This window comes from Heptranchias perlo, chromosome 2 (assembly GCF_035084215.1).
Source record: "Heptranchias perlo isolate sHepPer1 chromosome 2, sHepPer1.hap1, whole genome shotgun sequence".
Lineage (NCBI taxonomy): Eukaryota > Metazoa > Chordata > Chondrichthyes > Hexanchiformes > Hexanchidae > Heptranchias > Heptranchias perlo.
This window is the reverse complement of record NC_090326.1, coordinates 83,068,620-83,094,771: the sequence shown is the minus strand read 5'-3', so window position 1 is coordinate 83,094,771 and position 26,152 is coordinate 83,068,620. Positions and strand designations below refer to the sequence as shown.

General features: G+C 41.2%; 1 protein-coding gene across 2 annotated transcripts in view; it reads right to left on the bottom strand.

Moving 5' to 3' along the window:
• Positions 1-26,152, bottom strand: part of snx13 (sorting nexin 13) — a 163,300-nt gene that overhangs the window by 84,112 nt on the left and 53,036 nt on the right. For both annotated transcript variants that reach the window (XM_068003768.1, XM_068003774.1), the window contains exons 3-6: positions 13,717-13,819; positions 11,293-11,382; positions 9,923-10,044; positions 5,662-5,780 (exon numbers count right to left, since the gene is read on the bottom strand). In XM_068003768.1, the coding sequence (XP_067859869.1) occupies positions 5,662-5,780; positions 9,923-10,044; positions 11,293-11,382; positions 13,717-13,819 (434 nt within the window). The remainder of the gene's footprint in view (positions 1-5,661; positions 5,781-9,922; positions 10,045-11,292; positions 11,383-13,716; positions 13,820-26,152) is intronic.

Sequence of the window (26,152 nt, the reverse complement as noted above, 5' to 3'; positions counted from 1 at the left end):
TGTTCAGTTATCTGCTCAGCTTCACAATAGCTAGGTACAGACTACAGGTCAATGATTCTGCCATCTGTCTACATAGCAATGAAAGCTCGTGCCAAGGATTTTGCAGGAATAAAACACAATAATTCATGCAAAGTCAGATGACACACTAAAGAGAGAAAGCCAGCTGCACTTATACTACCCAAGAAGGAGTTCCCTTTCTCCCCTCCCTCTCCAAGCAGGCAAGTAATTTAACACCAATTAATTTCCTTTTCAGGTCAGAGTGTGAATTAAAACCTTCAAACAATGATGGGTCTTGCGTTTGCTTCTGACACCTGACACATGCAATAGTTTGGTACCAAGAACAACTGTTTGCTACTAAAATGCATCTGGATACATCTAACATTTTAAAGCCAGGAGAAAGTTTCTGACGGAATTAACATGCAATGACTTAACTCCAGGGAGGTTGGCTGCACTAGGTGCCACCAAAGACTGCATTTGCGTATTGCTTTAACTCACATCTCCCTCTCTATTCTCTCCCTCCCTTTCCCCGATCCCCCCTCCCCCAGGGAGAAATGTATGGCTTTGTTTGCACTTTAAATTCTACTAAGACAAACCTGCTTAAAGACAAAAAACTCAATGACAAATCAAGAGGATTAACTATCACAAGGATCCTTTCTATGGAGTCATTCAACTAAACAAGCATGCGTCAGAAATTATGATTGCCAGATTTCAATTAATTTGAGAGGTCACGTGCTAGTTTTAAAAAAAAAACACATTATTCATTCTTCAAGGAAACGAGCATTCAGCAAAACCACACAGCAAAATAAAGTGAGCCCACAACTTGAAATGCTGAAAGAAAGGCAAAACACCTGGCAAGACCAACTGGTGGGTCAATTACCCGTCTATGACTCCCATTCTGTAATATGGTATCTGCTCCCTAGTCCAAATATATTACCGCTGCTGCAAAATCGAGCTATTGTACATCTTCCATTAAGCACTCAGATCACTAGGTACCATGAAATTTTGTTGTGAAAGTGGAAAATAATGGATAAGTTAGCAATTATCTACAGGCGACAAGTTTGCTACCAGTACGTATAGTGTTAGTATAGAACGATCAGTGGTATCGATTAGTTTTAAAAAATACATATACTAGCTGATCTCCTATGGCATTGCACACAGGAGTGACGGCTGGGCTACTTCTCTGGCTGGTGGGGCTAGGCAGATAATTACCCAGTCACTTCAGATATTGCAACATTGAAATCAATACTATTATAAAGTTTTCCTCTTATTCTGAGCCTGCTTGGGTGAGAAACTGCCATGGCAGCTGTATTTCTGAGCACATTTGTATTGTCAGTTAGCAGACCAAGAACTTAGTAACTCTTGCCAAGACACAGAAATCATGCTGCAGAGAATCTTACACTTGTGGTGCATGAATGCTACCAACACATTACAAGCACAGGGAATGTGATAACTTGTACAATAGGCTGCACAGAATCATTGCCTTGAAACATTTGTTGCAACACAACTGAAGTAGATTACTCATTGGTCTATACTACTATAGCATTATTTGATCATTCCTTTGCTCTATACCGCCATAGTACAATTAAACAATTTACACGGTCACGTTTCATATGTTCTAAATGGATTAAACAGATAAATGCACTATTTTTGCTGTGCTGCTGAATCATACTAGATGGGAAACTCCCAGGTTCAAATCATGCCATGTGCTGTGTTGTCTTTTCTTAGCAACTGGGAAGTTAAATGGATTATTCTGTAAAAAAAAAATCTGGTCATGACAAAGTGAAATTCTTTTGTTCAGTTTTGACTTGGAGGGACTGAATTTGAAGGGATAGTCAATAAATAAGTTTAAAAGTCAGGAGCAGGTAAATTCCATGTTGCCAGTTTAAATCAACACAAATGTTGCGATTTTGATCTATTGTTTCCTAGGTTACAATGAAGAGGAAACAAGCTACATAATTCAAACGTTAACAATGCTATGTGACTGGTTCAGTTATGTATATGACAGACAGCTTATTTTTCAATTGAGTTGTTAGTTATTGAATTCCAAGGAGCCCTGGCTACTTGTTCAGGGATATTTAAGTTGAATTGGTCAAATCAAGGACAACTGTGTTAGAAGCTTTATTTTTTTTATTCGTTCATGGGATGTGGGCGTCGCTGGCGAGGCCGGCATTTATTGCCCATCCCTAATTGCCCTCGAGAAGGTGGTGGTGAGCAGCCTTCTTGAACCGCTGCAGTCCGTGTGGTGACTGTTCTCCCACAGTGCTGTTAGGAAGGGAGTTCCAGGATTTTGACTCAGCGACGATGAAGGAACGGCGATATATTTCCAAGTCGGGATGGTGTGTGACTTAGAGGGGAACGTGCAGGTGGTGTTGTTCCCATGTGCCTGCTGCTCTTGTCCTTCTAGGTGGTAGAGGTCGCGGGTTTGGGAGGTGCTGTCGAAGAAGCCTTGGCGAGTTGCTGCAGTGCATCCTGTGGGTGGTACACACTGCAGCCACTGTGCGCCGGTGGTGAAGGGAGTGAATGTTTAGGGTGGTGGATGGGGTGCCAATCAAGCGGGCTGCTTTATCTTGGATGGTGTTGAGCTTCTTGAGTGTTGTTGGAGCTGCACTCATCCAGGCAAGTGGAGAATATTCCATCACACTCCTGACTTGGGCCTTGTAGATGGTGGAAAGGCTTTGGGGAGTCAGGAGGTGAGTCACTCGCCGCAGAATACCCAGCCTCTGACCTGCTCTTTAGCCACAGTATTTATATGGCTGGTCCAGTTAAGTTTCTAGTCAATGGTGACCCCCAGGATGTTGATGGTGGGGGATTCGGCGATGGTAATGCCGTTGAATGTCAAGGGGAGGTGGTTAGACGCTCTCTTGTTGGAGATGGTCATTGCCTGGCACTTATCTGGCGCGAATGTTACTTGCCACTTATCAGCCCAAGCCTGGATGTTGTCCAGGTCTTGCTGCATGCAGGCTCGGACTGCTTCATTATTTGAGGGGTTGCGAATGGAACTGAACACTGTGCAATCATCAGCGAACATACCCATTTCTGACTTTATGATGGAGGGAAGGTCATTGATGAAGCAGTTGAAGATGGTTGGGCCTAGGACACTGCCCTGAGGAACTCCTGCAGCAATGCCCAGGGGCTGAGATGATTGGCCTCCAACAACCACTACCATCTTCCTTTGTGCTAGGTATGACTCCAGCCACTGGAGGGTTTTCCCCCTGATTCCCATTGACTTCAATTTTACTAGGGCTCCTTGGTGCCACACTCGGTCAAATGCTGCCTTGATGTCAAGGCCAGTCACTCTCACCTCTCCTCTGGTATTCAGCTCTTTTGTCCATGTTTGGACCAAGGCTGTAATGAGGTCTGGAGCAGAGTGGTCCTGGCGGAACCCAAACTGAGCATCGGTGAGCAGGTTATTGGTGAGTAAGTGCCGCTTGATAGCACTGTCGTCGACACCTTCCATCACTTTGCTGATGATTGAGAGTAGACTGATGGGCTGGTAATTGGCCGGATTGGATTTGTCCTGCTTTTTGTGGACAGGACATACCTGGGCAATTTTCCACATTGTCGGGTAGATGCCAGTGTTGTAGCTGTACTGGAACAGCTTTGCTAGAGGGGCAGCTGGTTCTGGAGCACTAGTTTAAGAGTTAGATCAGACGAATACAGCTCCTACTGTGAAAAATACAATGAAAGGATCACTGTATATATCAAACGCTAACTGAAAAGAATAGTAAGTTACTAATTTAACAGTATAGAGGTTGTCAACATTTGTTTAGATATATATATTTTCACTAGAAATTGTACTGTCAGTCATTTATTCACTTATTTATGTATTGATAAATGCATTTGTTTGATAGTCATAGTCTGAAACAAGGTCTGATGATTTAGACGTTTTGTAAATGGGAGGAAAATTCTGTGGAGGCATAAAGTGATATGCCCGAGAGGATACACTTATCAGGAAAGGCTGAACAGGCTGAGGCTCTTTTCTCTAGAAAAGAGAAGGCTGAGGGGTGACCTGATAAAAGGTCTTTAAGCTAATGATTGGGTTTGATGGGGTAGACACAGAGAAAATGTTTCCACTTGTGGGGGGTGTCCAAAACCAGAGGTCATAAATATAAGATAGTCACTAATAAATCCAATAGGGAACTCAGGAGAAACTTCTTTACCCAAAGAGTGGTAAAAATGTGGAACATGCTACCACAAAGAGTAGTTGAGGCAAATAATAGATACATTTAAGGGGAAGCTAGATAAGCACGAGGGAGAAAGGAATAGAAATAAATGCTGATAAGGTTAGATAAAGAGGGGAGGGTGGAGGCCAGTGTGAAGCATAAACGCCAGCATAGACAAGTTGGGCTGAATAGCTTGTTTCTGTGCTGTAGACTCGATGTAATTAACAGAAAATTTCTTCTGTTCATTAGCCTGGACATGATTCTGAAAGCTTATCTAGCTATTTGGGTTAGTGAAGATATGTTTGCAGTCATAGGTAGTTGGGTCTCGCCGATAAAGCAACCTAAAATAAAGAAGCCGAAAAAACTAGACCAAGGGGTTACATGTTTGGGTCTGCCACAGGTATCGACTCGCGTTGTGTGGTATCAGTTGTTAATTGTATCTATGTGACATATCAATTAGTGTTAATTGTATTTAAGTAGTGGGTATCAACTGGGGACTCGCGTATCCATTTATAGGAGGGTGTGTAATGTTGAGCTGTGTGAATAAAGGCTTGGAAGCAACTGAAGGCCAGGCTCTAGTATTCTATCCTTCACCACTTGGCTATCCAATTTATAATATCAGTCGCTCCCTTAAGCAGTCTGGTTGCCTGCATTTCTTTAAAATGGAAAATGATTCCCTCTGCTGTATATCTGCCTGCACGCTAGCAGGACCTGGGAGTATAACAATGAAACTCCTTTGTGATCGGGACCAAATCAGTGTCTTAAGAAGCCTCCCTTCAAAAACTAGCAGAGATCAAAGAAATCTGTCAATACCAAGGAGCTATATGTGTCCTAAATGAGCAGACATTGCTAATGAACAGGCTGTTATTTAGGAGCTGTGTAAAACAAATGCAAAACCCCCAATTCAATCAGCTTGTCTATAGATGGGCAAACCAGCATGGCTCCATCTGGGGACGCTACCAACTTTCAGGCCTGCTTCTGCTCAAAAAACATTAAAATCACTTATGTTCAAGCTTTTTCTGTGGAAAAAATAACTATAGAATCCCAAACCATGACATATCTTCCCCCCCCCCCCCGCGCTTAGGTAGGTCCTTTGTGAGTGCGACCTATAGTTTACTTGCAAAGACCATGTGCTGCTCACTATTAAGTGCACCATCTGATCCTCCCATACTCCAGGAGCCAACATGCTATGTGAAAACCTGCCTGAGAGATGTGCAACCCCTGTGCTTGGTGTCTCTGACCTCTTGCAATGTTCCACGTAATTGTGCAGCAAAGCACATCCACCCCATCTGACAGGACCTGAACTGCTGGTGGGGCCCCTACACCTGGACATAAATGCAGCCCCAGCTTCATCCCAGGAAGATAGCTGGGTGCTGCTCCCAGGCTCTGCCACAGGTTGTCACTGCACATAGGAAGAATAAGCACAGTATCCCAAAGTGACACAGGGTTAGAAAAGATACCCAAATAAACAACAGTCAGCTTGATAACTATTCCATACCTTTTTTTGGTCTGGCTTCTTCTATCCTTTGTTGAGCTTTTCTGAATACACGAAGATGTGTGGCAAAGTCATCTACTAATCGCGTAGTAAAGTATGGTTGCCAGTCTACCTCCTTTGACCTGTTATTAGTCACAATAGGGGAAGTAATCAAAAACATGAAATCATAGTGCACATTTTTCAAAACTGAAATAACGATATGCAGGTTCTATAATGAAACCAGAAATGGTCTTTACATTTAGTAATTCTCCTGTTAAGAATTTTACTAACACTCATGCCAGTTCTTTATTATGACTAAGTGCTCTGATCAAGATATTTACATAGTCATGAGGAGTTTTGATAAGAGTAAATAAAGAGAATCTGTTTCCACTGGCAGGTGGGTCGGCAACCAGAGGACACAGATTTAAGATAATAGGCAAAAGAACGAGAGAGATGAAGATAAGAATTTTTTAAAAAAAAACGCTGCAGCTTGTTATGATCTGGACTGCATTGCCTGAAAAGGTGTTGGAAGCAAATTCAATTGTAACGGTCGGGGACGGGGACGGGGACGGGGACGGGGGAAACGGGTCGACTCACTGAAGGGTCGGGGGGGGGGGGGGGGGGGGTCAACTGACTGACGGGCCAGGGACAGAAATACCTTGCAGTTATCCATAATGAATTTCGTCTGTCATAATTTTGCCTTCCTGCAAAGTTAACTCAAGGACTTTTATTTACACACCTCATCGTCCCTCTCAGAAATGTCCCAAAGTGCTTAACATGTGATGAACTGCTTTGAAGTGCAGTCACTGTTTATGATACAAGAAAACAGTGCAGAGATGGTGGGCAAATGGCAAGATGAAGAATAACCAGTTAATCTATATTTTTTGGGGGTTATCGAGGGAGGAACATTGGCCAGGATACTGGGAGAACTTCATAAACTTCTTCAAAGACTGCCATAAGATCTTTAACATCACCTGAATATGCAAGTAGGGTCTCCATTTAATGTCTCATCCAAAAATGGCAGCACTGACAGGCAACATTTCCTATGTATGCAAGGCTCAATCTCGATATGTGCTCAAATCCTGGACTAATGCTAGAACCAACGATCTTCCGACTCTCAGACAAGTGCACTACCAACTAAGCCAAGCTCACATTGGGTCCCTCTTTGGTTTCCTGGTTGCTTCAGACACAATTGCTCGCATAATTTATAATCTGCCTTGTCGATGGTTTATGCATGTCAGAAGCAGTGGAGGTGTCAGCATCAATCAGAGTATCCACTTAATACATGTTGCCAGCCTGACATTGGTCTTCTAGCTAGTACCCACAGCCTCCTCTCTTTCAGCCAATTTCTTATCCACTTCGTCTTTCAAGTAGGACATTAAAGGCTTTCTTGAAGTCCAGGTATCATTGGGCTTTCAAGTATCCATTTGTAATGTTATCTCCTCAAAATTCTCAAGGAGATCAGCCAGCCACTTCAGAACCCATGTTGGCTGTTATTTACTAGGTTATTTTCATTTAATCTTCAAATTGATCATTAATGATAATTCCATTATTGTACCAGTTATAAAAGCAAGGCTAATGGGTTTGGAGTTACCAGAGTTTGTTCTGTTGCCTGTTTAAAAATAGGTGCCGCATTGACTGGTTTCCAATGTCGTGGAGCCTTCCTTGTATTCAATAAGTCCCTTATGATGATTGCCAGCACTCAAGACCTTGTCCCTAGTCTTATTTAGCACCCTCCGGTATACACAATTTTTCGCTGGGGATTTATTGGTTTTGACTCGTTTAAGACCTCCATTCAAGTGATATCAAGTGATTAATTCTAGTTCTAGTTCTATGGTAAGTGGTATGCTGTAAGCATCTCCTCTAGTCAATAGTTCCTGGAATTAATCAATTACTGTGCTAACTATTAGTAGATCCCAAGGCACTATTTCAAAGAGCAGGGGAGTTCTCTCTGGTGTCCTGGCCAACATTTATCCCTCAACCAACATCACTTAAAAAAAATGATCTGGTCATTATCACATTGCTGTTTGTGGGATCTTGCTGTGTGCAAATTGGCTGCTGTGTTTCCTACATTACAACAGTGACTACACTTCAAAAGTGCTTCATTGGCTATAAAGCGCTTTGGGATATCCTGAGGTTGTGAAAGGCACTATATAAATGCAAGTTCTTTCTTTTTTCTTTAGTTTGTCCACCATTTTCACTCACCTTTCTCATTAGAAGCTTTTTAGGGGTTTGTTTTTCCTGTCAGTTTCACTTTGAATTGTCTTGTTAATCTATTTGGGATCATGATTTTTTAGCTGCACTTACTGGGTTCTCCCTTGATACATATTTATCCTGCATTCATAAGTCCCTAAACAGACTCCATTTTTCCTCAACTGAGATTTTCTTCAGTACTACCCCCTCCCAAATCACTGTTTAGTTCTTGCCTTATTCCCTTGAAGCTGGTCCTTTTAAAGTTGTAAGAGTATTGGTTTATTGCCATCAACAACTCAATACGTGACTTACTTCATTAGGTACTTCTAACACACTTGGGACAGACAGAAGTCATGCATTACATTTACTAGTTCTGATTCTAGACTGCTTGGCATTTCCATTTTATATTAAGTTGGATAAAATCCCCATCAGTGTGATCCTTCTATTTGCACTTCCTTTTCTTATCACTTCATAGAGTAATGCGCTTCCTTTTTGTTTCAATCTGGTGATCTATAGCAAACCCCTAGTTATCTTTGTTCTGCTTGCATTATATACTCCCAACCAGACTAACTTATTAGATAGTTTAAACTGTACAAATGGATATGCCTCCTATACCTCCCAGGTAATTAAAGCTACTTCACTTCTTTTCCTGTCTACTCTGACCTTGCTGAATATTCTAAACCTGGAACTTTTAACTTGTCTTCAACATTAGGGGTTAACGAGATTCCTAAGATAGCTATCACGACGTAGTTCTCAACTACCACAAGAGCCGCAAATGTAATGAGCTCGTTACAAATGCTTTGTATATATGCATCTTAGAAGGTTGAGGCTATCAAAACATTGATTTTCTTATTTAACCCATCACTAGTAAAGTACTAATTCAAATACATTTTCAAAAATCATTTTCTGTAGGCTACAAAAATCATTAAAGTGGTAACTTAGGAACCATATGAGTACTTAGCAGAAAGACGACAAATTGTTGGATAATAGTTTGAAATTACTACTTCACGAGGATCTGATACTATGGGCCAGATTTTGCTGCAAAAATAACAGTGAGGCTAACAGCACTCACCGTTATTCATGTGCAAATTGGAAAGCAACTTTTGGCCATCGCACATGCGCAGTTGAACGCAGAAATCTGGAGGTTGCTGTACTGGGTATAATGCTCCTCCGAAAGCTGCGCGAATACGGCATCTCGCTGTCTGGCTCCCCATTCAAACGTATAGAACAGCGTGAACCTGATAGATACGGACTAATCTTGCCAATAAAAGTTCAGTCAAGTCACTGGAAGTCTAAGTACGCTTTTAATGGCGTGGCAAGTCTTAATTACTGCCAAACAACCTATCTGGCACTTTAACTTATTCTTTCTGCCTCTTATTTCTGGCTCTTAATTCAATCTTTCTTACCCTATCTATTTTGCTTTCTGTACCTGATTCGATATTGAATTCACTATTCTAACTTACACTTCCCTTTTCTGACACCACGCTGTTATTAACTATGCTTCAATCTGATTGGTTAAGGTGATAAACAGTTGCTTGCCCTGTTCACACAGGTCCCAGATGCCCTGTAGAGGACACTGCGCTTTATGGCTCTCTAATTTAGAGGAATTTGCAGTGCAAAAGCACATAGAAAGTCTATGGGGAAGTGCAAGTCTAACAAACCGTTTGGTCGCCATTCATCGCTCACAGCAAAATCTGGCCCAATATAATTTGATTCTACAAATTGGGTCAGATTTTCTATAATCTACTGGATCCTCAAAAACATCTCAATGAAGACAGTTTACTGTTGAAATTTAATATCACACATCGGTTGTAATACAGATTTTCCAACATACACCACATAATTTTTTTTTAAATTTTATAAATTGACCACCTTGAAAGGACCAAGCTTTCTTGAAAGGAGGAACTTTCTAGCTTAGTTCCCAATTTTAGCTCAAGAATATTCTATAACTGTTTATGCTTGGTTAATTATGGTTAAGTTATTTTTAATCTTATTTAAATGTTCAACATCAAAAATTTGAACATAGCAGGACTGTTTACTACTCTGCAGTTGCTTTTGTGCTGTACTGCAGAGTCAAGTGAATTCAACTCACCTGGTAGCAAACTGAACAAGTGCATTTTGTATAGTTTGTCTGACTTCGAGTAAAAAAGATTCATCATCACTTAGAGTATAATACCAGTACTGGATATAGTCCCTTAGTGCAAACTGGATGACCTGAAAAAGGAAAGGTGAAAAATATATAGAACATGCCCATTTATCTTGATCTTTTATGGCCCCATCATACTTGATGTGCTTAGAAAAGTTCAAGCAAAAAGGTTCAAGCTGTAAATACTTCATTCTAATCTACAGTCTACATGTCAGCATTGTTTCATATAACAAAAACACACATGGATCAGGATAATTATAGGTCTACCGGAAAGAGAACAAAGGAATTTTGTAAAATAGCAGAAACACTTCTGAAAACTGCAAATAACCCAAAGTATTCAGAAAACCAGACATGTTTTACACCAAAGGGTGTAAAACATAAGTAGACTTCAAATGTGTGGGATAGTACTATCACCCTTTCATTAGCCTGTACATGATACCGAAAGCTTATCTAGATATTTGGGCTAGTGAAGATATTCTTGCAGTCGTAGGGAGTTGGGTCTTGCCTATAAACTCATCTCCTTACTCCCTAAAGCCTCTCTAACACCTACAGGACACAAGTCGGGAGCATGACAGATTAATCTCCACTTGCCTGGATGGGTGCAGATGCAACACTCAAGCAGGACAAAGCAGTCCGCTTGACCGGCAGCCCATCCACCACCTTAAACATCCAGACCCCCCCACCACCGGTGCGCCGTGAATGCAGTGTGTGCTATCCACAGAATGCACTGCAGCAACTCACCAAAGATTCTTTGATAGCACCTGCCAAACTCACGACCTCCACCAGCTAGAAGGACAAAAGCAGCAAGTGTACGGGAACACCATCACCTCCAAGTTCCCTTCCAAGTCAAACAATCCCGACTTGAAGGAACAGCGATATATTTCCATCGTTGCTGGGTCAAAATCCTGCAACTTCCTACCTAACACCACACGGACTGCAGCGGTTCAAGGCGGCGGCTCACCACTACCTCAAGGGCAACTAAGGACAGGCAATAAATGCTAGAAATACCCACATTCGAGAGATAATTCTTTTAAATATGAGGGGTCATCATGCACGGCATTGAATCAATGCAGTCAACCATGGAACTTAACCAGCTTAAAGAAATCTTCAGCTTGACTGAGTGCTACTGCACTGAACCATTTAATACAACAGGAACAAATTTTAATATTTTGTTTCTATACCCCAAGGCTTGAGATCAAAATTCTGTCACTTTAGAGTTGAGGTGGTTGTTCAAGGGAGGTGCGCATAAGGTAGGGTAATGGGACAGTTACACTCAAAAAAATCAGTAACAATATTTTGTTTTTTTTGCTACTCACCTGTTGTAGAGGCTCATCAATTATATTGGAACCAGTCAGTCGCCGGTCAATCTTTATTGGTCTACTTTCTCGTTTCATTTCTTCTAAAGCCTGAACAGAACGGAACATTCAGAATTCAACTTTCAACCAAAAAAAGCATGCTGCCACAGAAATTTGCTTTCTTTGGCATTTGTAAAATATAAAAAACTGGCAAAAAACCATACTACAGAAGATTAGGTGCAGGTGCTCTTTAAAAAGCAAGTTCAATTTCTATCTCTAGTCCATTACTCAAATAGATTAAAAAAGATGAAAGCAGAGTCACCTAGGGAGTTCAAGAAGCTGTGCAGTGATTCCAATTTGTTAATTGTAACTAGAAGGTAAAGCTTCAACTGTGCTTTTTCCAAGTTTCCTGCATGGTCTGGGAAATATCCTGCCAGCTGGATAGTATAACATACCATCTCCTGCACTGAACAAAGTTACATTATCAATGTGCAAACAATCAGTCTTAGACTAGGAGTAGCAGTAAGTGTCTCAGCAAGGCAGCACCCCATTTCCAGATCTGAGGAAGGGATCTACATCTTAAACATTAACATGTCTTTTCTCTCCACAGATGCTGATTGGCCTGCTGAGTGTTTCCAGTTGTCTCAACTCCAAATAGATTTTTTTAAAAGTACCCAGGGTTTCCAAGGGATCTCCAGAGCGTCTTTTTAAAAACTTGCTGACAGCACATTGAAGTTATACGCCATGTGTTATTTTAAAGAACCGTAAGACTCCTCCAAGTCTCCTCCAAGGAATTTCACACTGCTTCTCTCCAGCATTAAATGCAAAGTCAAAACCGGACCTAAACTGCAACTTCAACATCACTGCAAAGCAGAAGCTACTTTGCAATAACAGAGTGCAAAAACACCCCAAGATATATCACACCACAAATACTCCAAAAATAGGGGACAGAAAGCAGAAAGTAGTGATGAACAGTTGTTTTTCAGACTGGAGGGAAGTATTCAGTGGTAATCCTCAGGGGCCAGTATTAGGACCACCGCTCTTTGATATATATTAATGCCCTGCACTTGGGCATAGAGGGTATAATTTCAAAGTCTGCAGATGACACAAAACTCAGAAATGTAATGAACAGTGAGGATAGTAACAGACTTCAGGCGGACATAGACAGACTGGTGAAGTGGGCAGACATGGCAGATGAAATTTAACGCAGAGAAGTGTAAAGTGATGCATTTTCGTAGGAAGAATGAGGGAAGGTAATATAAACTAAATGGTACAGTTTTGAAGGGGATGCAAGAACAGAGAGACATGGGGTTACACATTCACAAATCTTTGAAGGTGGCAGGACAAGTTGAGAAGGCTGTTAAAAAGAATATGGGATCCTTGGCTATATAAATAGAGGCATAGAGTACAAAAGCAAGAAAGTTATGCTAAACCTTTAAAAAACACTGGTTAGGCCTCAGCTGGAGTACGGTGTTCAATTCTGAGCACTACACTTAAGGATGTCAAGGCCTTAGAGAGGGTGCAGAAGAGAATTACTAGAATGGTGCCAGGGATGAGGGACTTCAGTTATGGGGAAAGACTGGAGATGCTGGGATTGTTCTCCTTAGTACAGAGAAGGTTAAGGGGACATTTGATAGAGGTTTTCAAGATCATGAACGGTTTTGATAGTGTAAATAAGGAGAAACTGTTTCCAGTGGCAGAAGGGTCAGTAACCAGAGAGGACAGATTTAAGGTAATCAGAAGAGCCAGAGGCGACATGGGGAATTTTTTTTTAATGCAGCTAGTTGTAATGATCTGGAATGCACAGTTTGAAAGGGTGGTGGAAGCTGATTCAATAATAACTTTCAAAAGGGAATTAGATAAGTACTTGAAGGGAAAAATTTACAGAGCTATGGGGAATGGGACTAACTGGACAGCTCTTTCAAAGAGGCAAGAGGGGCCAAATGGCCGCCTCTTGTGCTGTACCTATTATGATACTATGAATACTTGTGTCTGAACCGTTTTGTGGCCAGCACCATGCCACTATCTCTTAGTTTCAATTTTTGTGTGTTACACAACTACTTTCACATGTCAACCCCATGTTATTCTGCGCCCCTAACATGAGACACAAAAAAAAACTCATCTACTCCGCAACGTACATTGTAATGTGGCTCCATTCAGCACACTGAATTCAGTCCCCAGTGAAGTGAAAGCAGCTGCTTAGTTCCTCACTTCACTAGGAGCCAGCACATTGGATTTGGGATCGGCAAACTGTGAGAAAGAATGCAAGAAACTGCAGTAGAACTTAGGCAGGTTAGTGGATTGAACAGACAGATGGCAGAGGCAGTTTAATGAAGAGAAGAAATGTGGGAGTGGGGGGGGGGGGGGGGGAAGAGGAAGGAGGGAGAACCACAAGGCTAGATTAGCTAAAAAAAAATCTAGTTCAAATGAAGTAAGTCAACTTACTTTGGGGACTCCAGTTGGTGCTGCAGGAAGGAAAGAGTGCTCACACTTTTCAAGGTATTTCTCAGAGTTTGTTTTCCCAAAAAGTAGTGTGACTGCAAAACCCCTACAAAAACAGGAAGCATAGATTTTCAGAATTCCTGCATTCAAGTAGCAATTTCATTTGAGCAAAATCTGAATCATAAATTATTACAGATGATCTAATTTTATTTCCATAAAGACATACAAATCATTTTTACACTTTTACATCAACTCAAAGGATCAGCATGGCTTATCTTTATTGAACATAGGTATTTTAGCACACAAAAAATTACTAAATTATTGCCATGCACTTCTCAAAACAATGCCCAGTACTGCCGTATACAAAGCTATACATTACAGACAGCACATTTGGTTTGCCACATGTTGGGTATCCCTACTGTAGAATCATACTTTATACCTCTGAATAACTAGTCAGTCTAACTATAAAGGTATGCATAAAGTGACTGCTAGAATGCTGATGGTTCTGTTCCATCTTGTGATGCCAATATGGAAGGATACATCCTTTAGCTCAACTGTGGCAAAGTGACATTCCAGCTACACCATCCTATTCAGTCAACTGTAGCAAGCTTGTCTTCCTGCGACATAATTTGTGACTGGTGAAAGGATGTCTATCCTAATTCCAATTGAAGGATTTCAATCCTTAAGTCCAGGATTGGTTAAAAATCATCTATGTTTTTGGCGACTAAACACCTCCCCAGCCTGATGCAACTTTTTTTTTTGATCAACAGCCCAGTAAGCAAACTCTTCTCTGGTCAATAGATCTCCGTCTGCACGTCCTAAGTTTATCCCAAGAAAATCACTCATCTAAATTTGAGGGAGGGTGGAGGCATATACCTCTTCAACATCTTCCTTGCGCAAGCCTCATGAAATAAGGAGCCATAATTTTTTTTAAAAGCCCTGATTCCCTCATCTACTAATAGAAATGCAGTCGCTCATTCAATGGATGGTGGGGGTCAAAAGGGTAGTTATTTTCTCCCTGCTAGGGCTCTGCTACCTAGCTTAATAGGCAAAGTTAGTCCTCAGACTGAATCTTCGCTCAGTCTGAAGCACGGACAGTTTCTTAATTGAGAAAGGTCTGGCAGGGTGCTATATATTGATAGCTCTAATTGGGTGGGGGAAGGAAGAAAGAGGGGGTGGTCAAATGTACAGCCCGTGGCCTGAATTCAGCCCCCGGAACAGTTTCATCTAGCCCAGTGTGCTTCAGAGTCTTCTGAAACAGGACATGAATCTCCTGGACACTGTTTCAAACAGCCAGAGAGAATTGCGCCTTTTAAATTTCACACTGCAGCAGCAACTCCCACCATCCCCCTCACTCCACCCCGCTCTGTGGCATCATCACCCGCTGGCACAGAGAGCCAGCACTCACTACAGGGTGACCGGAAACAAGACCAACTGAGGAGAGACAAATGGAGCGGAAAGGTTGTGGTTGGGTTGGGCTGGGGGAAAATGGACAAAAACTAGGGGCTCGAGAAGGGGAGACTTGGGAAGAGGGATCGGGAGATGGGGGCTCTCAATTTCCTGCAGAGCCGGGAGCAGCAGCAACAGCATGGCGAGTCTGAGCAGCGCCGAGAGGGGAGCAGCCAGTAAAGGGGTGGGTGAAACCTGGGGACTTTATGGTTGTTTCCACTGGTGGGCAAATGGGGAACTAGGGAACGAAACACAGGATTCTCACTGGAAGAACAAAGGGGGAAAAGGAGAAGGAAGGTTCTTGAACTGAGGGCTATTAGACCATGGGATCCTTCATCACATGTGGCTATTGAGGTAGAGATTAAAATTTAATATAAAAGGGAAGGGGATAAATATTTGAAAAGGAGGAATACAAAATGATCTGAGAGTTACAAGAGAGCGCCAGATTTGTGGGCAAAGCTCCCATGCTGCAATTTCTTGGTTTCCCCTCTTCACCTGCTCATGGGTCACCTTCTGGTTCTTGGAATTTCTCTCAAAACAGCTGCTGGCGCGAAACCACAAGCAAAGATACTCAAATACAGGGGACCCAACCTTTATAAGATAAATGCAATAACATTTGTAGAAGTTAAGTGATCAGACGTCACGTGGTCAGGCATCGCATGGTCAGATGTCATGTGTTCAGAACATCATGCGATCAAACCTCCAGGAATGCCTCCAACCAGATTGGGAAATTAGATTAAATGATATGACGGTAGGATAAGCAATGGCGAACATTTAAAGAAATAATTCACAATTCTCAACAAACATTCATTCCCTTGAGGAATAAAAATTCCACGGGAAAAGTGATCCAACCGTGGCTAACTAAAGAAGTTAAGGATCATATTAGATTAAAAGAGGCTTACAATGTTGCCAAAAAGAGTAATAAGTCTGAGGATTGGGAGGGGTTTTAGAAATCAGCAAAAGATGACCAAGAAATTGGTAAAGAGGAAGAAAATTGAATACGAGAATAAACTAGCAAGAACTAAAAAAGAGATTGAGAGCACTTCTACAAGTATGTAAAAAGGAAAAAAATAGTAAAAGTAAACGTGGGTGCCTTAGAGTCAGAGATAGGAGAAATTTTAACAGGGAATAAGGCAGAGATGGCAGAAACGTTTGAAGACAGATAAACAAATATTTTCTCAGTAAAAGACACAAAAAACATACTGGAAATAGTGGGGAACCAAGGGTCTAATGAGAATGAGTAACTTAAAGTAATTAAGATTAGTAAAGAAAAAGTATTGGAGAAATTAATAGGACTAAAAGCCGACAAATCCCCATGACCAGATGGCCTACATCCTAGGGTTTTAAAAGAGGTGGCTGCTGAGAGAGTGGATGCATTGGTTTGACCTTCCAGAATTCCCACAATTCCAGACGGTCCCCGTGGATTGGAAGGTAGCAAATGTAACCCCACTATTCAAGAAAGGAGAGAAAACAAGGAATGATAGGCCAGTTAAGCCTGGTATCAATAGTAGGGAAAATGCTAGAATCAATTATTAAGGTCGTAGTAACAGGGCATTTAGAAAATCATAATATGATTAGGCAGAGTCAACACAGTTTTATGAAAGGGAAATCGTGTTTGACAAATCTATTAGAGTTTTATGAGGGTGTAATTAGCAGGGTCGATAAGGGGGAAACCAGTGGATGTACTATGCTTGGATTTTCAAAAGGCATTCACTCAGGTGCCACACAAGAGGTTGTTATACAAGATTAGGGCTCATTGGATTGGCGGTAATATATTAGCATGGATTGAGGATTGGCTAATGGGCAGAAAACAAAGAGTAGGAATAAACAGGTCATTTTCAGGTTAGCAGATTTTAACTAGTGGGGTGCTACAAGGATGAGTGCTTTGGCTTCAACTATTTACAATGTATATCAATGACTTAGATGAGGGGACAGAGTGTAATGTATCCAAGTTTGCTGACAAGACAAAGCTATGTGGGAAAGTAAGCTGTGAGGAGGACGTAAAGAGGTGGCAAATGGATATAGACAGATTAAGTGAGCGACAGATGGAGTATAAAGTGGGGAAATATGAAATTATCCACTTTGGTAGGAAGAATAGAAAAGCAGAATTTTTTTTTAAAAAGGTAAGAGACTAAGAAATGTTGGTAGTCAGAGGAATTTTGGTGTCCTTGTACACGAATCACAGAAAGTTAACATGCAGGTATAGCAAGCAATTAGGAAGGCAAATGGTAGGTTAGCCTTTATTGCAAGGGGGTTGGAGTATAAGAGTAAGGAGGTCTTGCTGCAATTATATAGGGCTCCAGTGAGACCACACCTGGAGGACTGTGTACAGTTTTGGTCTCCTTATCTAAGGAAGGATATACTTGCCATAGAAGGGGTGCAACAAAGGTTCACTAAATTAATTCCTGGGATGAGAGGGTTGTCCAATGATGAGAGATTGAGTACAGTGGGCCTATACTCTCTGGAGTTTAGAAGAAAGAGAGAGAGGTGATCTCATTGAAACATTCAAGATTCTAAGAAGGTTTGACAGGATAGATGCTGAGAGTCTGTTTCCCCTGGCTGGAGAGTCTAGAACTAGGGGTCATAGACTCAAGTTAACGGGTCAGCCATTTAAGACTGAGATGAGGAGGAATTTCTTCACTCAGAGGGTTGTGAATCTTTGGAGTTCTCTACCCCAAAGGGTTGTGGATGCTCCCTCATTAAGTATATTCAAGACTGAGATCGATAAGATTTTTGGATACTAAAGGAATCGAGGGATATGGGGATAGGGTGGGAAAGTGGAGTTGAGGTATAAGATCATCCATTATCTTACTGAATGGCAGAGAAGCTTGATAGACTGTGGGGGGGGGGGGGGGGGGGAAAAGAGGGGCCGACAGAGAGAGCGAGCCCCCGAAAGACATACAGACAGAGCCCGAAAGACAGAAGGAGGAGAGGGGGTACGAGAGAGCATGAGAGTGAGTGCGAGAGAGAGCCTGAGAGGGGGAGAGAGAGCCTGAGAGAGAGCAAAAAAGAAAGAGAGAAAAAAGAGAGAGAGAAAGAAAGAGAAAAAAAGAGGGAGAGAGATTGAAACCTCGATAATTAATAGAATGCTGGAGTTGCACTCAGGTTTGAAAGAAAAATGCTGATTTATCAGTGATTTTGTTACAACTACACAATTATGACATCATGACCGTGGTATATCGTCTAACAAAGGGGAACGATTGAAAGATGGGGTTGGAGGGGGAGACTGTCCCAGTGGATGGGATTTTAATGATACAAATCCATAAATCTTGGAGAGGCAGATGTGTCCATCCTTTTATTTCCACCATTTACTTTACTTTAGGGGATGATAAATCTAACAATTCAATATTTTAATTTAAATTAAGTTATTTTGCCTCATCCAAACCCACGGAATCGATTCAATTGAGAAAAACAATTACTACCAGCTTCAGTACCTTTGTTACAAAAGAAAATCTAGCTTTTTTCAAAAGCAAAAGACCATACAGCCATAAGAGATAGGAGCAGGAGTAGGCCATTCGGCCCCTCGAGCCTGCTCCGCCATTTAATGAGATCATGGCTGATCTGATTTTTACTTCAACTCCACTTTCCCGCCCTTTCCTCATGTCCTTTCACTCACTTGCTGATCAAAAATTTGAAAAATAAAAAGTTTGTCTAAAAATTTTAAAAATATTTTTTTTTAAGCTCTTGATGGTAGTCTTCACAGGAACTTTTGAACTCATCATCAAACTGTGCAGTTTTTAAAACCAGAACACATTTGGTGTCAATTAGGTAAGTTACCAGAACACTCACATGAATTATGAAATTCATTTTGTTTTTCTTTGTGGACACGAATGGAAAACCCACGTGCTCGATTTGTAAGCAACAGGTAGTTGTGGGGAAAAGAATCCATTGCGCCTCTGTCTCCCCCTCTCCCTCCGTCAGTCCGTCTCCCCCCTCCCCCCCCCCCACCCCCGTCCGTCCGTCTCCCCCCTCTCCCCTCCCCCCGTCCCTCCCTGTAGGTTTGCCAACATAAGAACAACAGAGTAGGCAGGGCTTAGCAGGCATCTTTTCATTTACTCTGGGGTACAGAGAGCAAAGAGAAACTTGCAAAACTCTTCCTCATGGGATTAGAACAGATTATATTACATCCATAATTAAAGCGGATTAAACAAGTTTAGAGCAATCCCACATTTTTCTCCCTGGAAGGTTTTTTCTCTGCCATCTGAACTAAAGCAAAAATTATTCTTTGCACCTTGCTCAATTTTTTTCTTTATTTGTTCATGGGATGTGGGCATCGCTGGCGAGGCCGGCATTTATTGCACATCCCTAATTGCCCTTGAGAAGGTGGTGATGAGCCGCCTTCTTGAACCGCTGCAGTCCGTGATCACAGATTACTCACAGGTGAGGAAGGCCATTCAGCCCATCTTAATTTATCCCCATTGCTGCATCTAGTCATTTGTTAAATGATGCCTGAGCTTTTGGCTCCACCATTCTGATAGGAAGACTATTTCAAATGTTGATCACTCCTTGCACAAAAAAATCCTGATATCAGTCATACATCGTAAAGTTACCATATACTAGTTTGAACACGTGTCCCCTTGACCTACTCCCAATGTAATTTAAAGTAGCAATCCAGATTAACCTTTTCCATACTATTTACTAACACATCTTTAGGAGATCACCTCTCATAATTCAGAGCCCCGACACGAGAGATTTCCTTCCTGGATCCAGCACTTGAATATGTCTCCCGTGTTCCTTAGGGACAAGAATGGGACACAGTATTCAAGGTATGGTCTGACCAAACCTCTGACTTGTATTTTACTGTTTGAGTTCAAAATTCTATTGGCTTTGTGATTGCTACTCTACACTGGCTGGACATGTTGAGCACGGGGTCTGACTCCCAAGTCTCTTTCATCTTCATCCTGAGCTATTGCAACATTATTCATGAAGCACATATGTTGCCCATTTTCCCATCCTATATGCAATGCTTCATACTTGTCTGCATTAAAATATAATCCGCCTTTGTTTGACCCACTTATATTTTGTTTAGTTTATTTTATACGCTTGCCTGATAAACGTTTCTCTTCTCCCTCCCGAAAAATAAGCTAATCTAAACAAATATGAGTTTCTTGGATTTCTATTAAACTCTTGCTGCCTCTACTCCAAAAACGTGAGCATCAGGAAACATATATGGAGAGTGTTCATATTCTATTCATTACATTTCCAATTGCTCTCTGTACCCCATCTAATAATCTGTCATTTAGGTGCACAGACAATACAGCGTGCCAAAGTCCATCCTCCAAAACTAGAACAAACCTGGATATTGTATTAACACATTAATCAAGGTAAGTTTATAAATATTGGAAATAGTCCAGGACAGGATCCCTGGGATGGTCCACTGGTGCCAACTGTCCTATTAGATCTATTATTGATTCCTTTGTTTCATTTAATCAATTACCAAATAGACAATCCCTTCTTTGTCAGCCTGGCTCAATTGGCTCATCGCCTCCTTGTCGCACGATTGTAGATTCAATCCTGGACAAAGTAGATAACCTAGGCCAACATTCCAGTCCAGCACAATATTCAGAAGTGCATCTTTCAGATGAGATCTTCCATGACATTGCTCATAATGAGTTGCAGAATATGCTGTTTTATAATACAGGTGCCTTGCCATGTAACATACAATGTATTATCTGGCGATTGAATAAGTCAAATTGAATTTTTACTACATGTAAGATCATGGCTAAATACATCAAGCTAAACACAATCAGGCTAAGAGCTGCTGACTGCTGCATTCTGACCTGGCTAACGCAACCTATTGTTCCAGCTCGTACGAACTGCAGACCAGCACAAAATTAGCTGATGTCTTCTAACGAGGAAGCAAGATAACAGATGTTAGCAGAACTGAGAACTCTGCAAGGACGACTGTTAACCTCAAGACAGGCAGCTGCCTCTCAAAAAGGACACTCATGATACCCTTGGCAACTAAGATATAAAAGGGTCAGCATAGCTATGGGTAGAAGGACATTTCAGCTACCGGACCACTCACCAGGAACAGCCAAGAACCCTGGGTCTGATCAACGCCAGATCCAGGATAGAAGCGCTAGGTTGTATATCTGCTTGCTAGCTAAAATAAAACTGCTTGATAATCTGTACCATACTATAAGGTACAATTGTTTACTAATTTGTGCCATGTTGGAGTATCAACAAACTCTCATACCCCAAAAGGAAACTCATTGTCTGAATCTGTAAATCTGCTACACCATATTATTCTGTGACTTTTGCATGTGTTCTGGGGATTGAATTCCCCAATTGTCCATGAAATCTGGACATAAATAACCTTGATTATATGTGCCTTTACCCACATACTTAATTTTAGCTCTTACCTTTTCTGAAGCTTAGAACGCACAGCAAGATGGCAGGCATGGCGTGCCAGAATAGAAGTTAGTCACCAGCACATATCTTCATGTGTTACATCAAGTCTGCAGCACAGAAACAGGCCATTTGCCCCAACTGGTCTATGCCGGCGTTTATGCTCCACACGAGCCTCCTCCCTCCCTACTTCATCTAACCCTATCAGCATACCATTCTATTTCTTTCTCCCTCATGTGCTTATCTAGCTTCCCTTGCTATAAGACACTCCTTACTGATTCTAGGATTGCTCAGAATGCTCTCAGCCCCAAAACCTTCTCCCCCAATGCTCCTAGATGCCAGATCTTGCCCTAATGTTTGCAGACCATAGGAAACCCCTCCATCCCCCCACAGTATATTGTTTGACCCAGAGATTCCATCCCAGATTGTTAGATCCTGGGCCTCTTTCCAGATCCCGTGGCTGCCCCTAATGATGAAAAGTCAGTCAGTGTCTCAAGTAATAGTAAAAGCATAACACCCCTGTCCTTATAAAGCTTACAACCCACCACAAACAATGCTACAGGAGATCAGCCAGTATGTTAACATCTAGCCTGTCATACTCTCCTGCAATCCTGCACTGCCCCCAGGCCTGATCTGTGATCTTCACTGGTAAACCGGCAGTTCAGTTCTGCAAGCATAAGATGAGCTCTTATTGTATACAAGATTTTTTATAACTGAACTTCTGGCTTACAAGTGAGGATTGCAGATCAGGCCTGGGGGTGGTGGAAAATTACGGGAGGCACCAGGAAGATGACAAGCAGGCCAGGACCAGCAAATAGCAAGTAACAGGACTTAGCCAGACACTGCGCCACCATGAAGTGCTCACAGCATTTTCAGAACTGAACTGCCATTTACCAACGAAGATTGCACATGAGGCCTGGATGTGGCTCAGGGTAGCAGGCAGTGCTGGGAGGATGAAAGGCAGGCTGAGGCCAACAACTAACAGGCTCCAGCTCAATACTGAACCATCATAGTAGAGTAGCACGTGGGCACACAATAAATCAATATAACATCAGGTAGAAATGCAGGATTTGACATTGTAAACCAACTTTTATGAAGTGTCCGGTACTTACACACACTATTCACCTTGTTGATCTGCTGTGACTTCCAGCAACTAATATCAGGTACCCAAGTAGCATGTAGCCTCCCTGTCTCCAGCCTCAAAATGTAGCAGGACATTCCAATAAGTGTAAGGGTGCTGCGATTCCCCCTTCCTAAAATCACAACACCCTCTTTCCTTTTCCTTTTCTTCCTCCTCTCCCCAACTCCCCACTCCATGTACCAAGCATAAACATTTATGTCCAATCCTGGAAGTTCCCTTTTAAATACCCCCCAACCAAAACGGTTTGCTCTAGATGTACCCTTCGTCATCACGCCTCGGCTGCTAAGCATCTGTCAACCAGCAAACCATGGTCATCTCTTGTTATTGGGTTGTTTTATCCTTTAAAACTTTAGATATTTTTGGCTTCGGTGTTTCAGATTATGATGATATTTGAACCCTTAGCCCATAAGTCCTCAAGTATTTTAACTTGCCCGGACAACTAAATAAAGTTCCATATTGTTCCCAAGACATGAACAAACAACTTTTTTTTAAAAAAAAGATTATCTCAGCTACTGCTTCTATCTCATTCTTTTACTGGTTACTCCTTGTTTTCGGGAAACGGCAGAACAACAAAATATACAGGACTTTATTTTAAATTTTAACGTCCAAGTACATTTATTTTAAAAAATAGAAACTAGCAACAAAACATTTTTTAAAAAAAGCTAGTTAAGCTTTGTTAGCTCCTCATAGAAAAAAAACATTTGCAATTTGTGCTAACTATGCGATCACTAATTTCCATACACAAGTGGTTATTTTTTCCTTTTCTCACCAATTTTGGAAGTTATCTAGCTCTCTTTGGAAGTTCGAGACAGATTCTCTTTGAAGGCTCCATACTGACTGTGATTCAAAAAAAATCAGCTGATAATTCCCTTTAAAAAGTGGTGACTAAAGCTTTGTGAATTTAAAGAGTTGAGTGTCCAATTCAAAAGGAGCTGCCAATCAAAGTAGTTTGAGCAAATCACACCAAATGTTTGTATTTAAATTGAGTCGCTTGGCCCCACCTCAGACACTTGTTTCTCAGAAACTGATTATCTAAATAAACTATCTAGATAAACTTTCCTGGTAACTAAAGCAGGTTTTTAATCCTCTTATGTGCCTTATGCAATTAAAGAAGCAAATACCAAACTAAACCTTCAATCATTTCAACTTTGTCACTTCTTCCACTAATCAGCTAAACTAATCTCCTTCAAAATTATAGAGAAGCCATAAAACATTTTCCCCTTTCCAATTTTAACTGATCAAAAAGGAAATCTTTCTATATATTCTAAATCAGGAAGGGAAAATAATGTTTATAGAAAAACTCAAATGGCATACTTTTATTGCCAAAATAAAATTATGCTGGGGTTGATAGGATAGTGGTATAGGTTACTGGACAAGTAATTCAATAGCCTGGACCAATAATCTAGAGAACCTGAGTTCAAATCCCACCATGGCTGTTTGAAAATTTGAATCTAGTTTTAAAAACAAATCTGAAAATAAAAAGCCAACAAAATAACCAGTAAAAGTAACCATGAAACTGTTGGATTAAATTTTTAAAAACCCAACTGGTTCATTAACGTCTTTTAATTTTACCCGATCAGGCCTACATGCGACTCCGGACCCAAACCAACATGGTTGACTCTTAACTGCCCTCTGAAATGGCCAAGCAAGCCACTCAGTTGTAGCAAACCATTATGAAGAATGGACTGCAGGGGTTCAAAGCAGCAGCCCACCACCTTCTCAAGGGCAATTAGTGATGGGCAACAAATGCCAGCAACACCCACATCCCGAAAATGAATTTTAAAAAACAACTTTGATGGTCATCCCTTACAGTGGAATATGCTCTTATAGTTTTAAAATAGGGAGGGAAAAGTATCCAAAGTTTTAGACTCTAATCATGCTGACAATTCATCATGGCCCACATTCCATATCATCACCTGGTGATTTTAGCCAAGCTGAGGATTTACAGTACACATCAGCCTTGGAAATCATTCCTCATGATCATGATTAGTAAGTCAGCATAAACAGAACATATTATGTAAACAAAATCAGAAATTTACAATAATTAAACAAAAACTAACTTGTTATTGCAGCATATTTAATTCCAGCAGGTGAAATAAACATATGCTGCAATATGTACTATAAGCTGTTTAAATACAAATTAAATATATTAAGAGACAATTACCTAACTAAGTGGAACCAGAACAGCAAAGGCTTAATTACCATGATTATCCTAGTCTGGGGGAAAAGGTATAGGGTGAAGTTAGATGTATTTTCATAAAATTAACAGATAAGCCAAAAAACCTCGTCTAATTACAATCCGGTGGAAACGCCTTACTCACTGCACCAACACATGGATGAGTGATGGGATACAGGTTTGGCCTATAATTCCCCAGAAGCAGATTCCCAGTCACTATCAGCCCAAACAGGGACATATAGCAGAAGGTGGCTCTTTGAAAGTTTTGATTTTTTTTGGAAGATTGAGGTAAAGAACAATTTTGGAAGATTGACTCATTGTCTGGCTAGCAGGAAAACAATAAGGCCAGCATCAATGCAATGTCAAAACCACCGTAACTTTTTCATGTAGCATATTAGCTGAAGTGTTGAAGAGAGTGTGTTTTCTGTAATTAAAATCAAAGTTGAAAAGTTAACCTGCTTGTGCTATTTTGCACTTTGAATTCTGACAAGTACATACTCTAACCATGAAAACTGAATCTTATTAGTGTCAGGTTAAACTAATGTTTTTCTGTAACTTTTACGGTAATCATTGGCACTGAACCTTATAAATGGTAGTTCTGTTAGATGTAGTTAAACAAAGTAGCTGTTAGTAGTACATTGAGTTTTGGGTCATGTCCTTGAAGTCTTCCAAGTGTTGCAAGGCCCAATAGTAAATCCTTGTAATATTGTATTATATACTCATATTGACCACTGGTTGAAAGTTTCTTTACACAAGTCATTTTACTTGGAATGATTCCCTAGCCAAACGACATCACGTATAAAATCCTAGACACAGATGATAAATCCTGATCTATTTCTTTTTTGATTCAATTCGTCCTACACCATTAAACAGATGATTCTAAAACATAGTTTCATAGAAATAAAATTTAATTTTTTTATTTTTTTTATTCGTTCACGGGATGTGGGCATCGCTGGCAAGGCCGGCATTTATTGCCCATTCCTAATTGCCCTCGAGAAGGTGGTGGTGAGCCGCCTTCTTGAACCGCTGCAGTCCGTGTGGTGACGGTTCTCCCACAGTGCTGTTAGGAAAGGAGTTCCAGGATTTTGACCCAGCGACAATGAAGGAACGGCAATATATTTCCAAGTCGGGATGGTGTGTGACTTGGAGGGGAACGTGCAGGTGGTGTTGTTCCCATGCGCCTGCTGCCCTTGTCCTTCTAGGTGGTAGAGGTCGCGGGTTTGGGAGGTGCTGTCGAAGAAGCCTTGGCGAGTTGCTGCAGTGCATCCTGTGGATGGTGCACACTGCAGCCACAGTGCGCCGGTGGTGAAGGGAGTGAATGT